Source organism: Microcebus murinus, chromosome 7 (assembly GCF_040939455.1).
Source record: "Microcebus murinus isolate Inina chromosome 7, M.murinus_Inina_mat1.0, whole genome shotgun sequence".
Classification (NCBI taxonomy): Eukaryota; Metazoa; Chordata; class Mammalia; order Primates; family Cheirogaleidae; genus Microcebus; species Microcebus murinus.
Genome location: NC_134110.1, coordinates 2,755,050 through 2,767,659, shown reverse-complemented (window position 1 = coordinate 2,767,659; position 12,610 = coordinate 2,755,050). Strand labels below are relative to the sequence as shown.

The 12,610-nt window shown below is 34.2% G+C and overlaps 1 protein-coding gene across 2 annotated transcripts in view; it reads left to right on the top strand.

Moving 5' to 3' along the window:
- The window catches only part of ADAMTSL3 (ADAMTS like 3), a 283,266-nt gene that overhangs the window by 96,201 nt on the left and 174,455 nt on the right, over positions 1–12,610 (top strand). For both annotated transcript variants that reach the window (XM_012751691.2, XM_076004699.1), the window contains exon 5: positions 12,275–12,320. In XM_012751691.2, the coding sequence (XP_012607145.2) occupies positions 12,275–12,320 (46 nt within the window). The remainder of the gene's footprint in view (positions 1–12,274; positions 12,321–12,610) is intronic.

Genomic DNA, 12,610 nt, shown 5'->3' with positions numbered 1-12,610 from the left:
TGAAAGAAAAGACATACAGAAAACTGACTTTACCAGTTTTCTGATCCCTATATTTCATCCAGTCATGCAATGATTCTTAAGGAGTGTGAGGCAGAGAAAGCAATAAGGAGGAGAAAGTAGCTGCTAACAGGCTGAGAAGCTAAGCAGATTTATTAGCAATCCTATAATGCTGGAGACATAAAAATGGGGGTTCAAAACCCTGGTAAACACCTCAGGTGATTGGTTGAGATCACTGAAGGACTATATCCTAGAAGGAAGGAAAACAAATCCTAAATAGACAGGATATTACTAAGACTGAAACCCAGTCTTGAATTAGTTCAACGTTAATTTAACTGATAAGCTTTGCTGCTATTTTAACTGTCATCAATATGCTTAAAACAGAAAAAACACTCCAGAGGAAGAAGACATCAACCAGAACCTCTACCAATTTTGATAAACCATGCCCATAATTCAATAACATATTACCAGCCTTACTATGAGATACAATCAAGAGAAAAAACAGATAATATAAAAGGTGCTGTGTAATAAAAAAGAAAACAAAACCCTATAATAAAGGTTTAAGAAAATTGATGACATGATGTAGGATTTCACTAGAAAACTGGAACCATAAGATAGAATCAAATGGAAATTTTTGAACAGAAGCATATGATAACTAAAATTATGAACCAAATATATGGACTTAACACAGATTACAAACAGTATAAGACTGTATGCATTTGTAGAAAATATCCAGGCTAAATCACAGAGGGGAAAAACACCCTGAAATAGAATAAGGGATATACAGAACAAAGTAAAAGGTTTAAAACATGTGTAATTGAAGTTCTAAAAAGAAAAGAAGGTAGAAGTACTGTTTAAAAAAAATAGTAAGCAAGAATTTTCCAAAACTTGTCAAAGCTATCAAGCCACAGATTTCAAAAACTCTGCAAACCCCAAACTGAACAAATATGCATAAACATATAGTAAAATCTTAAAAGAAGCCAAAAAGAAAAGACACATTACCTTCAAAGGAGAAAAATAAGCTTGACTACTAACTTCTCATTAGAAAATAATGCAACAACATGTTGAACATCTTGAAAGAAATAACTCTCTTGAACTAGAATTTTCTACCCAGAAAAAATATCCTTCAAAAGTGAAAGTTAAATAAATATATTTTTAGATGAACAAAAACTGACAGAATTTTTACCTCCTGCTTGTGCTAAATGAAGTGCTAAAGGGAGTGCTTCAGACAGAAGAAAAATGATCCCATATGGAGAATGGAAATGCAGGAAAAAATCAAGAGCAATGGAGATCATAAATATAAATAAATATTAACTGTTTAAAGCAACAATAGTAATGTTTTGTGAAGTTTAAATATGTGTAAAATTTGGCCAGGTGCAGTGGCTCATATTTGTAATCCTGGCACTTTGGGAGGCTGAGGTGGAGGGACTGCTTGAAGCCAGGAGTTTGGGACCAGACTGGGCAACATAGCAAGACTTTATGTCTACAAAACATTTTGTAAAAATTAGCCAGTCATAGTAGTGTGCCCCTGTATCCCCAGCCTGAGCCCAAGAGTTGGAGGTTGCAGTGAGCTATAATCACATCACTGCACTCTAGCCAAGGTGGCAGGGTGAGGCACTGTCTCCAAAAGAAAAAAAACCTCAATATTGAACAAACAAAAAAATATGCAGGAAAACAATAATATAAAACTTGAGGAGGGAACAAATGGATTTAAAGAGTTCTAATGTGTTTGAATTGCTCAGAAAATTGTAAAAGCAGATACTTTTTTTTTTTTTGAGACAGAGTCTCACTCTGTTGCCTGGGCTAGCGTGCCATGGCATCAGCCTAGCTCACAGCAACCTCAAACTCCTGGGCTCAAGCGATCCTCCTGCTTCAGCCTCCCGAGTAGCTGGGACTACAGGCATGCGCCACCATACCCGGCTAATTTTTTCTATATATTTTTAGTTGTCCAGCTAATTTGTTTCTATTTTTTAGTAGAGACGGGGTCTCACTCTTGCTCAGGCTGGTCTCGAACTCCTGACCTTCAGGGATCCGCCCCCCGCCTTGGCCTCCCAGAGTGCTAGGATTATAGGCATGAGCCACCGTGCCTATACTTTACATTTGACTTTTTGAAGTCTGGGATGCAAATTTAATTTCTAGGGTTATCTTTAAAAGTAAAATAAAAGAATGTATAGCCAGTCAGCTATCATGAAGGTAAATAAAATAATGCTAAAATACTTGATGGATTCAAAAGTGCTCAAGAAAGGAGGAAAAAAAGGAACAGAGCAAGTGTAACAAATAATAAACAAATAATGGTAAGATGGTAGATTTGAACCCCTAAATACACCACTTTTTACATTAAATGTAAATGCATCAAGTGTTCCAGTTAAAAGACAAAAGATTGTTAAACTGTAAAACAAAAATTATATGCTGTTGGGCCGGGCGAGGTGGCTCATGCCTGTAATCCTAGCACTCTGGGAGGCCGAGGCAGGCGGATTGCTCGAGGTCAGGAGTTTGAAACCAGCCTGAGCAAGAGTGAGACTCCATCTCTACTAAAAATAGAAAGGAATTAATTGGCCAACATATATAGAAAAAATTAGCTGGGCATGGTGGCGCATGCCTGTAGTCTACCCCAGCTACTCGGGAGGGTGAGGCAGGAGGATCGCTTGAGCCCAGGAGTTTGAGGTTGATGTGAGCTAGGCTGATGCCATGCCACTCACTCTAGCCTGGGCAACAAAGCAAGACTCTGTCTCAAAAAAAAGAAAAAAAATTATATGCTGTTTACTGGAGTCAAATCTTAAATATAAGGACACCAAAAGGCTGAAAATGAAAGGATGGAAAAAAACTATAACATAAACACAAATTAAAAGAAAATTGGTATCTGTAGCTGTATTAATGTCAACGTAGAATTTAAGGAAATAAGTATTATCAGAACTAAAGAGAGATCATAAAAATAGAATATATTAAAACTTGGAGGATTTCATTCTTATAGATAGGAAATTTTATGCCCCTAAATGCACAAATTAGGAAAGAATTGGTTGAAAAAAATCTATGCTCCCATTTAAGAACTTCCAAAGCAGATTTAACACATTGACTGCTACACACGCAAAGAAACCCCCAGAAACTTTTTCTGGGGGCCACAGTTTTGTTATGAAAATAGAATAAAATCTAAAGGTAAACATAAATTGAAAAACGAAATGTATTGACTTCTATTCATTTAATTAAAATTAATTAATTTTTAGAATAAAGTTGTCAATATTAATTGTAACAATAAGAATATCAACAAGTAAGATTTTACATATGCTTCATGCAGCCCGAGGGTCAAAACTAGAGTGAGCTAAATACAACTCTCATGACAGTTAATGTGTTGAAAAATATCTGTATATATGCATACATATATATGTGTATATGGATATGTACACACATGTACGTTGTTTGTGTGTGTGTGTCTCCAAGCTCCTATAATTCAAAAGGATATGGATTAGAGTCAGAGTTTGTTCAAGTCCTTTGTTAATTCAATTCTGGCTCTTCATGAGAAAAATACCCGCCTTCTGTCTAGGTAAGAGCCATTGCTTTAATCCATTGCAGCTTTGTGTCATTGTGGAGACTGAATAGGAAGCCACGGTCGAAGGCATATGTGGGAAGGAACATTGTATTTGGGCCAGTGAATTTATTTTTATGATATTTATGGCTTTTGTTTATTTGGAGACAGTGTCTGTAGTGCCTGTATTTCACTTAACCCCTCCAGAACACTCTATCCCATGTAGGCACTGAATATTTCACAGGGATTCCCATTCATTGGGACCTTACTTGTTTTTACATTTTTATCTTATACTACCCATCCCCATGCCATTGATTAGCAGGAATGGGCTACATTGTCTGTCTCTCTAATTTAATGGGAATTGGTGGATTCTCCTGTGGAGCTTTTCCATTGATTTCAAAGGCAGACTTCTCCTTATGCACAGCGAATAGTGTATTTGTGCTCTCTCCTTTAATTCAGTCTTGTTTACCCTGTGTATAGCAAAAATTACTTGAAGTTTCCAGCTTGTGTACAGCTTCTGTGAATTTCCAGGTATAACACAGAGTTCTTCACTTATTAGTAGACATACACTATTAGTCATTTCACTGGAAATTTGTAAGGGGGAAGTTCAATATATGTGCTCAGGTTGTAATATCTATTTGAAATCTTTCTTTTTCTCTTTTCCTCATTGTTTTTGGAAATTATACATATGTCCTGTTTTTATTTTACTGATGATTAAGTTTTTATTTGAAAGTCATATTTTAATACTTATTTTATAACTATCACTGCTGATAATAGTTTCTTTTGATTTCTCCTTGTGTAAGATGATGAGTATTTTATGCTTTTTGTTTTTATTCCCACTTCTTGGGTTTGCTCTTAGAATTTTGGATTTTATCTTCAGTTTATTGGCAAAGTTATTTCCCTTCATATCTTTTCTTTCATAGTCATATTTCAAACTGTTGTTGAAACTTAACTCTGTGTGTGTATATATTATTTCAATGTTCATTGTTAGTCTTTTTAGTTCTTAATGTTGAATCATAGCTTTGTTGGCAGAGATATATTTTGAGCTGTGCTTCTGGAATTTTAATGTGCATATGAATCACCTAGGGATCTTGTTAAAATATAAACTTTGATTCAGTAGATCTGGAGTGAGGCCCAAGAGCTTTCATTTCTAAGAGATTCCCAGGTGATGTCAATGCTGTCAATGTCTACGGACCACACTTTAAGCAGTAAGACTGTGTAACTTTTTTAATTTCAGGAAAAAATTGTGGGTCTTATACTTTATGTGTTCTTATGTATCTGAAAATGTCTTCCTCTTGCCTTCACCTTGCCTAAGTAGTGAGTGATTTATTTGGATATAAAATTCCTGAGACACAACCTTTCCCTTTTAAGACTCAGGAGTTCCTTTTTCATAATGTTTGTTATATGGTATTGCTTGTAGATCTCTTAGGCAAGCTGGATTTTTGTTCTTTTGTAGATAACCTATTTTGTAGATAACCAGGCTGCCCATAGGACTCTTTCTTCCCCTTAAGTGAAAGAGTTTTATAAAACTGCGTCTAGCTATTCATCTCATTTTACTTACTTTTCCCTGGCACATAGTGGCTAATTTTGTTGTACAGATTTAGATCCTTCTTTATGGTAAGACAGTTTTTCTTCTAATATATCATTCACTCTTTCTTGCCCGTTTGTTCTAGCCTCTCCTTCATGAACACCAGTTATTTCTGTCTGCCTTCCACTTTTACCATGTTCTGTTCAATTATTTTCATTCCTGTTTTTTTTTTTTCCTGTGTATTTGGGAATGATATTTGAGCTCCTTGTCACTTGAATTTTTTTTTCGTAATCTGTTGACTTCCAGTGAAATTTTAAAATGCTGCTATGACATTGTTTGTTACTTTACATTCTTTTCTTTACTCAAAACCTGCTCATTTTGTACATCTACTGTCTTAATCATCTACCTCTTATCCTGTATACCTTTTAGTCTCTCTTAGTGTGATGTCTCACTAATTGAATAATTCCCAAATACCAATAAAATAAGAGGAAAAGAATCTAGTAGAAAAATGAGCAAAGAATATGAACAAAATTCACAGAAGGGGAGTCTGCATCATCAAAAACAAGTGAACATATTAACTTCACTAACAAAAAAATGCAAGGAATATGAAGTGAGACTGGAAAAAAAATAAAAAAATTTAAAAATGCAAAATATTGACATAGACATAAAACTGAGAACTTTCCTGTCCTAGTAGTGAGGGTGATAATTGGTAAGTCCATTTTAGAGAGCAATTTGCCAATGTTTAGGAACAGTGAAGCTATAAATACCCACAATAGAACAAGCCCATTCGAGTATACATTCCAGAGAAATGTGTGCAAATGTGCTAAAAGTGACATTATGAGATTGCTCATTGCATAACTATGGATATGGTTTTAAAATTTGGAACCAACCTAAATTATTATCAGCATTTAGGAAAATTGACCAAAGAAGGACAAAAATAATTGAGAAATAAATTGTGGTGCATTTACAAATTGGGATTACTACAGACCTATAAACACAAGTGAATTAGAGTGACATCGATCAACATGAATAGTCTCAGAAACAGTGTTCCAATAAAGAAAAAAACTCAAGCTGTAGAAGGTTATGTACAATATGGTACTGTTTACTCAGTTACTGCTCCCGTTTCTGAACTAGCACTTGCTTAATTTTTTTCATTACTTAGGACTTACATAGTTTTCTTTAGTCTACTTATGCACAAATCTTAGCCTATATTACAAAATTTGATTTTAGGCTGGAGGATCTCCAAATTTGCCAGCTCCCCGACCTCATCTAAATTTGAACAAATATCTGAGACTAGGTAATACCCTATATTAAGTGAGAGGATGATATGTTCTGTGGTGTTTACAGTGAGATCAGTGCATGGCAGTGCCTGTCCTTTCCCAGCTTGGTTCCTGACATAGAGGCAGGCCACTTGTATCATGTCTAAGAAATAGGGATAGTAACATCATTTTTTTGCATAAAAATGCAGTTAGATTAATTCTAAAGAAGAGTAGTAGATTCTTTAATAATTCATTCATTCCTGCTCCCCACCTTTTAGGCAGCTACAAACCTTAATCGTTCCTGACCTACTTCCATATTAAGAACTTTCATTGTCATTTTGGAAGTACTCTGAGATTTTTAAGAAGCAAATCTACTTCCCTTGGAAAGCTGATCAAGTCTTCTTATCCTTGAACAGCCTTAGAGAATTATTAAGTCTTCATAAATATTGAATGCTTGTGGTCAGTTTTTCTTGGAAGAGGAATATGGAGGTGATTACATATAAAGCCAAGCTAAAAGCCATCTCAAAGCTTTAGAAAGCATTTCAGTGACTTCCTTTTTTTTTTTTTTAAATAGTGTGCTCCTTTATATTCACGATGTAAGGAAAGAGGAAAATGTAGCTATTTTACTTATTTATTTCTTTGTGGATAAAGTTATTTCAGAATTTGATTACTTTAAATACTTAGTTCTTTTGTGCTGCAAACCATACACCAGCCTGAATGTTTCTTTCTCTTGCAGAAATTTGTAACTTGATATTCTGGTTAAATGCCAACCATAGGAAACACGGGTTTAAGTTAACTACTATTTTAAAAATTAATATATTTTTATGCTTAAAAACACATACTTCTCAGTCTCTATGACACTAGAATTTGAATCAATATATCATCAAATGAATATAGTAAATTATAGTGCTATAAACTCTAGGGAAATTTTATTAATGTTTTAATATATCCTCATGTGGCATCAACATATGTTTTTTATATATGCATAAATTTATGACTTCAAAAATCTTTAATTTTAGGGTGTTATGAATGTTGTAATGGATAAAAAAATACATAATTGTGAAATGATGTTCTTGAATTTTCATATACTCCTGATAACCATTAGCTCTTGCGTATACTAATTAGAATGAAATTAAAAACTGGTAAGTGATATTTCTGCAGTTCAGATGCATTGGGCCAAAGGAATTATTTCCAGAGTAAGCTGGCATTTTCCTGCTTGGAGAATTAGGATTCCAATGTCCTGAACTTTAAAATAACTTGCATTTCATTTTATGCCTGTTTCATGAAGTAGTCATTCACTTCCATACTAAATTGTAACCAAAGCATGTCACATCAATGAAGGCCAATGAGTGGGGTTACTGTGTGTTAGAAAGGAAAGTGAAATAGAATGATAAAAATGGCAGTGAGGTGGTTAGGTTAAAAGGAACCCTTGCTACTGACTTAGAAAGGAAATTGAGAAAATCTCTCTGCATCTTCATATCTACATCCTGGTACATGGTGGGTTCACTGTAAGATGTTGTTGAAGGAGGAATGGGTCCAGAACGGTGTGTTATGTTTTGGTTTGAGAATTCATGAAATAAAATGTCCTCTTTTCCTTATCACTTTGCTGCTATTGTAGTGGGGCTTGCGGTGGAGACACATTTACCTTTTGGGCTTAGATTTTCAGGCTCAGCACTCAAGACTCAAGTCAGTGACTCTGGACACTCAGTTTGCGATCAGGACACATCAGGTGGCAGTGGGATGTAGACCATGGCTGTATGGTCTATACTGTGGGCCTGAGACACAGCAATAAGATATCTTTGACTAATGTATTCTTTTCTTACCTTTTAGTTTTACATTTCTTTTTACAGAAATGCTTTTTTTAATTTTAGTGAATAAAATTAAACCATTACTAAAAATGCTCTGAAAAATTATTTTTGAAGTTCTAAAACATTTTTAAAGAAAATACCATTCTTGGTAAGTTTCAACAGTTTTTGCATTCCAGTATTTCTGTCAATTCTAATACTTTCTTACACTGTGTCTAATTTTCCTGCCTCTTTGAAATTAGACTCTAAAGCCTTTTAGGACTGTAAGTCAATATGGTAAAAAAAAAAAAAAAAAAAAAAGCTTAATCTATTAGCAGCTTTCCTCAATTGGGGATTTTCCAAAATAAGCAAAGTAATTTCGATTACCCTTTCACTTTTCCTATTATTTTTCTTTTATCCACACATAAAAAGCAAAATGAAATAAGTCATGTAAATGAATGATCTTGTCCACAGGCATAGCTGTTGCTTCCCAGTAGAATGGAGTCATTTCCCTTTGACCAAGAGAAAGATTTCTCCACCCCAATACAGTTTTTCTGCCAACTTCCCAGTTTGGTGCTTCTTGAATGTTTAAAATTTTATGTAGTCTCACCAAGATTTTAATAAATTTCAGAGTACTATACCTATGACAAATCAAAAATGAAAACATAATGTTACAAAATATTAAGAAATGGTCAGCCCATGGTGATAATCTGGGAGGATGTTGTAAATCACAAATTGAGAAGGAGCAACTAATTGTATACAATTTAACTATGATTTAGGTAATGCTTTTGGAGGCAGCTATAACACTGTTCTTTTCACTCCAAAACTTCTTTCTCCCAAAGCCATCTAAATCTAATTAGGGATGATACCTCCCAGAAAATACAAGATGTGAGGAGACCAGGGTATATGTTGCAATTGGAACAGGAAGTGTAAGTTGAGGATGGTACAAAATGTAAAGGGAGAAGGGTGAGTTTGAGAAGGACTGCAAATAATTAAGAGTGAAAATAAATATTGACATTATAAAGTGTACTAGTGAGCTGGGCATGATGGCTCATACCTGTGATCCTAGCACTCTGGAAGGCCCAAGTGGGAGGATCACTTGAGCTCAGGAGTTTGAGACCAGCCCGAGCAAGAGCGAGACCCCATCTCTACCAAAAACAGAAAAATTAGCCAGGCATGGTGGCCTGCACCTGTAGTCCCAGCCACTCAAGAGGCTGAGGCAGGAGGATCCCTTGAACCCTGGAGTTGGAGGTTGCAGTGAGCTACAATGACACCATTGCACTCTAGCCCAGGCAACAGAGCAAGACCCTGTCTCAAAAAAAAAAAAAAAAATGTGTACCAGCCACAATCAAATGAAAATCATCACTACAGTAAAATAAAATCAGACATGTGAAGAAATCTCTATTGGAGATTTCTTAGAAAAACAAGAAAAGGTCAAAGAAATGAGATTTACATAAGAAAAAAATCATGAATATATCGATAAAGAAATAATTGGTGTAGCGATAGGGAGCTCCAGCTTCAGAATGACAGATATTTTTGGAACAAGAGCAATAATCAAAAATCGTAGTCTGAGGATAATCGGCACCACTGTAAATAAAAACATGAATATTCCATTCAAAAGTGCTCGTCATTTTCAGTACAAATTGATATGAAAGGAAGCACACAACTAGGTACATCCTGACTATAACATCTTTTATTTCAAATACTGACCAAAAAAAAAAACAAAACAAAAACACTAAATGTAAACTTCCAGGCAGAACAATAAAGCATATGAACAAAAGAATAAAAATCTGACTTCTACTTTGTAAGTCTGAATGTCAGAGGTCAGTGAAGTGTGTCTACACTTTTGAGGAAAAAGGATCATATAAAAAGCCATGCCATATTTTGCCACACTGCCTTTCCTGTGTGAAACACAAAGACTCAGTAATATGCCAGCCGTATATCCAACCAATGAAATAATACTTAACTAGCCAAGAGTTAAAAACTCATACATGAAAAATTCATATTATAAAAGGACTAGGATTTGTTATCTACTTCTAGTTATATATTCTAAGTATAAACAAAAATGAAAACATAAAGATGTTTAGCAAATAATTTTTATATTATATAAAAAGAAGTAGAGTCAGCAATCCTAGGTATTCACACAAGAGAAATGAAAAAGCTAAAAACCTGTATGTGAGTGTATATGATTTTTTTTCATAATTGCCAAAAACTGAAAACAACTCATATATCTAGCTGGTGAATGAATAGACAAACTGGAACATTCACACAGTAGAATACTACTCAGCAGTGAAAAAGGAGCAAACTACTGATACGTGCAATGAGAAGAATGAATTTCAAATATATTATGCTAAAAAGATTATTGAAAGACTACATATGGTATGATTCCATTTATATGACATTTTGGAAAAGGCAAAATTGTTAATATAAGGCCAGAAAACAAATCTGTGGTTGCCAGGAGCTGAGGGTGGGAAGAGGTTGTCTACAAAAGGGCAATAGGAGGGTATTTTTAGGAGTGACGGAGCTGTTCCAAGTACAGACTGTGGGAATGACTACACAACTGTATGGGTTTGTCAAAACTCATAAAGCTGTGTACCCCCCAAAGTGAATTTTATCTTATGTAAAATTTAAAATTAGGGAAAAAAAGAAGCAACATATCCACAAAAGGTAATGTCTGCACAGCAATGCGAATGTACTTAACAAATACTGAACTGTATATTTAAAAATGGTTAGTATGATAAATTTTATATTATGTATATTTTGCTACAATATAAACAATTTTAAATTCTAAACTACAAAAAGTAATGTCTGTATAATGGACTATCGTGTAAGCATTAAAGCAAATTCTCCAAAGAATTACCAATGAAATGGGAAAATGCTTATAATATTAGATTAACACAAATGCAAAGATGAGTTAATAGTATGAGTTTCAACTCAGTAAATAAATCATGGCACAAACACTAGAAGATTAAATGCCAAGAGAGTAAAATTCTTGATGATAGGATTTTGGACAACTGATTTTCTACCTCTGTAATTCTTGGCACATGACTGGTTTTCACTTATTCCTTTTGTTATCGATAAAAACAGAATAATCGTAAAGTACATGCAATGAGTTTTAAATTGTTGACCATATAAATCATTTCACATAGCCTCATATTTAAACCATACCAGCTAAAATATAATCTTCTAAGATCCACTTTAAACATTTTTCTATTCTCATAGGAATAAATATTTTTAAAACAGTTGAGATAGTATCTTTTGACTTTTAATTCCAGATGATGATTTAAGCCTGTGTTTAGCTTTCCTTGCTCCAAATTTGCCATTGAATTGACAAGGAAAACATAAAGGGAAAAATATGTAACTTCATTGAAAAATTGGGAAAGTTGCCATGAATTGATCAGATATCATTACCAAGTTTATATAAAATATAGAGCAGCAAACAATGGACTGAGGAAAGTACTTGCTGAATGGAATTCTGACCTCCCTCCCAAAGGAAAAATCTGCCTGGAAAGTGAGTAGCAGGGTCCCAGAGCTAGTGCCTGGAGGGAAAGACAAGTTATGTGGTGGTCATCCCTGGAAAATTCTCAAACCTATCAGTATTGGCATCCCAAGAAAGCTTCTTCAACTCTCTATCATAGCATCCATTTGGTAAAGTCAATGATTGAAATCAAATAAAAGCATTGCCTCAAGCAGATTTCTAACAGAAATAGTTGTACAATTTAGAGAAGGAGTGCCGTGAGTGCCCAGCTAACTTGGGTTGCTTCAGTAAGTCGGGAAGAAAAATTCCCCGATGGAGACATGCTACACAAATGCTTCTGCCTGTAATTTTTCATTCTTCCTCACATAAAAAATATACATATGCATCCATTATACACATACACATTATACATTAATTTTATTGGTTATGTGGACCCTGGGTAAGAATTGTACGTGACAAATGTTATTACATTAATCAACTAAAGATTCACTCTCTATTTAATGAGATACTTCCATGAGACTTTTTGGCTCCCTGATGCATGAAAGTTAGTTTATTAGAATTTAAACTTTGAATCTTTGAGGTAATACACATTAGTAAAAGTTTTGCAGGGAACCAGTACCTTGTGTTTGCTTTTTCTTTTTTTAAATGCTTACCTCTTCTATGAAATCATTATTTTCTTTTTTCTTTCTTCTTTCTTTCTTCTTTCAGGAATTGTGAAGGGCAGAATATTCGCTATAAGACATGCAGCAATCATGTAAGTCCTATAATAAAAATATATAGTCCAATATAATATAGTCAAGTTTTAAGTTTATAGTATTACATATAATGTGTATTGTAAAACTAATGGTCTCTTGATACCCTTTGTGGAAAATTTTAATACTTCTTTAATTGACAACAAGTTTTATATATCTAATACCTTCCATTTATACTGCCTTTTTAGGCTATTTCACATTTATGATCTAATTTTGTATTTCATAATTTCTGAATTCACAGAAGCAGTACATAATACCTGCAAGCTCCTTCAAAGTTCAAAATGCTATTATG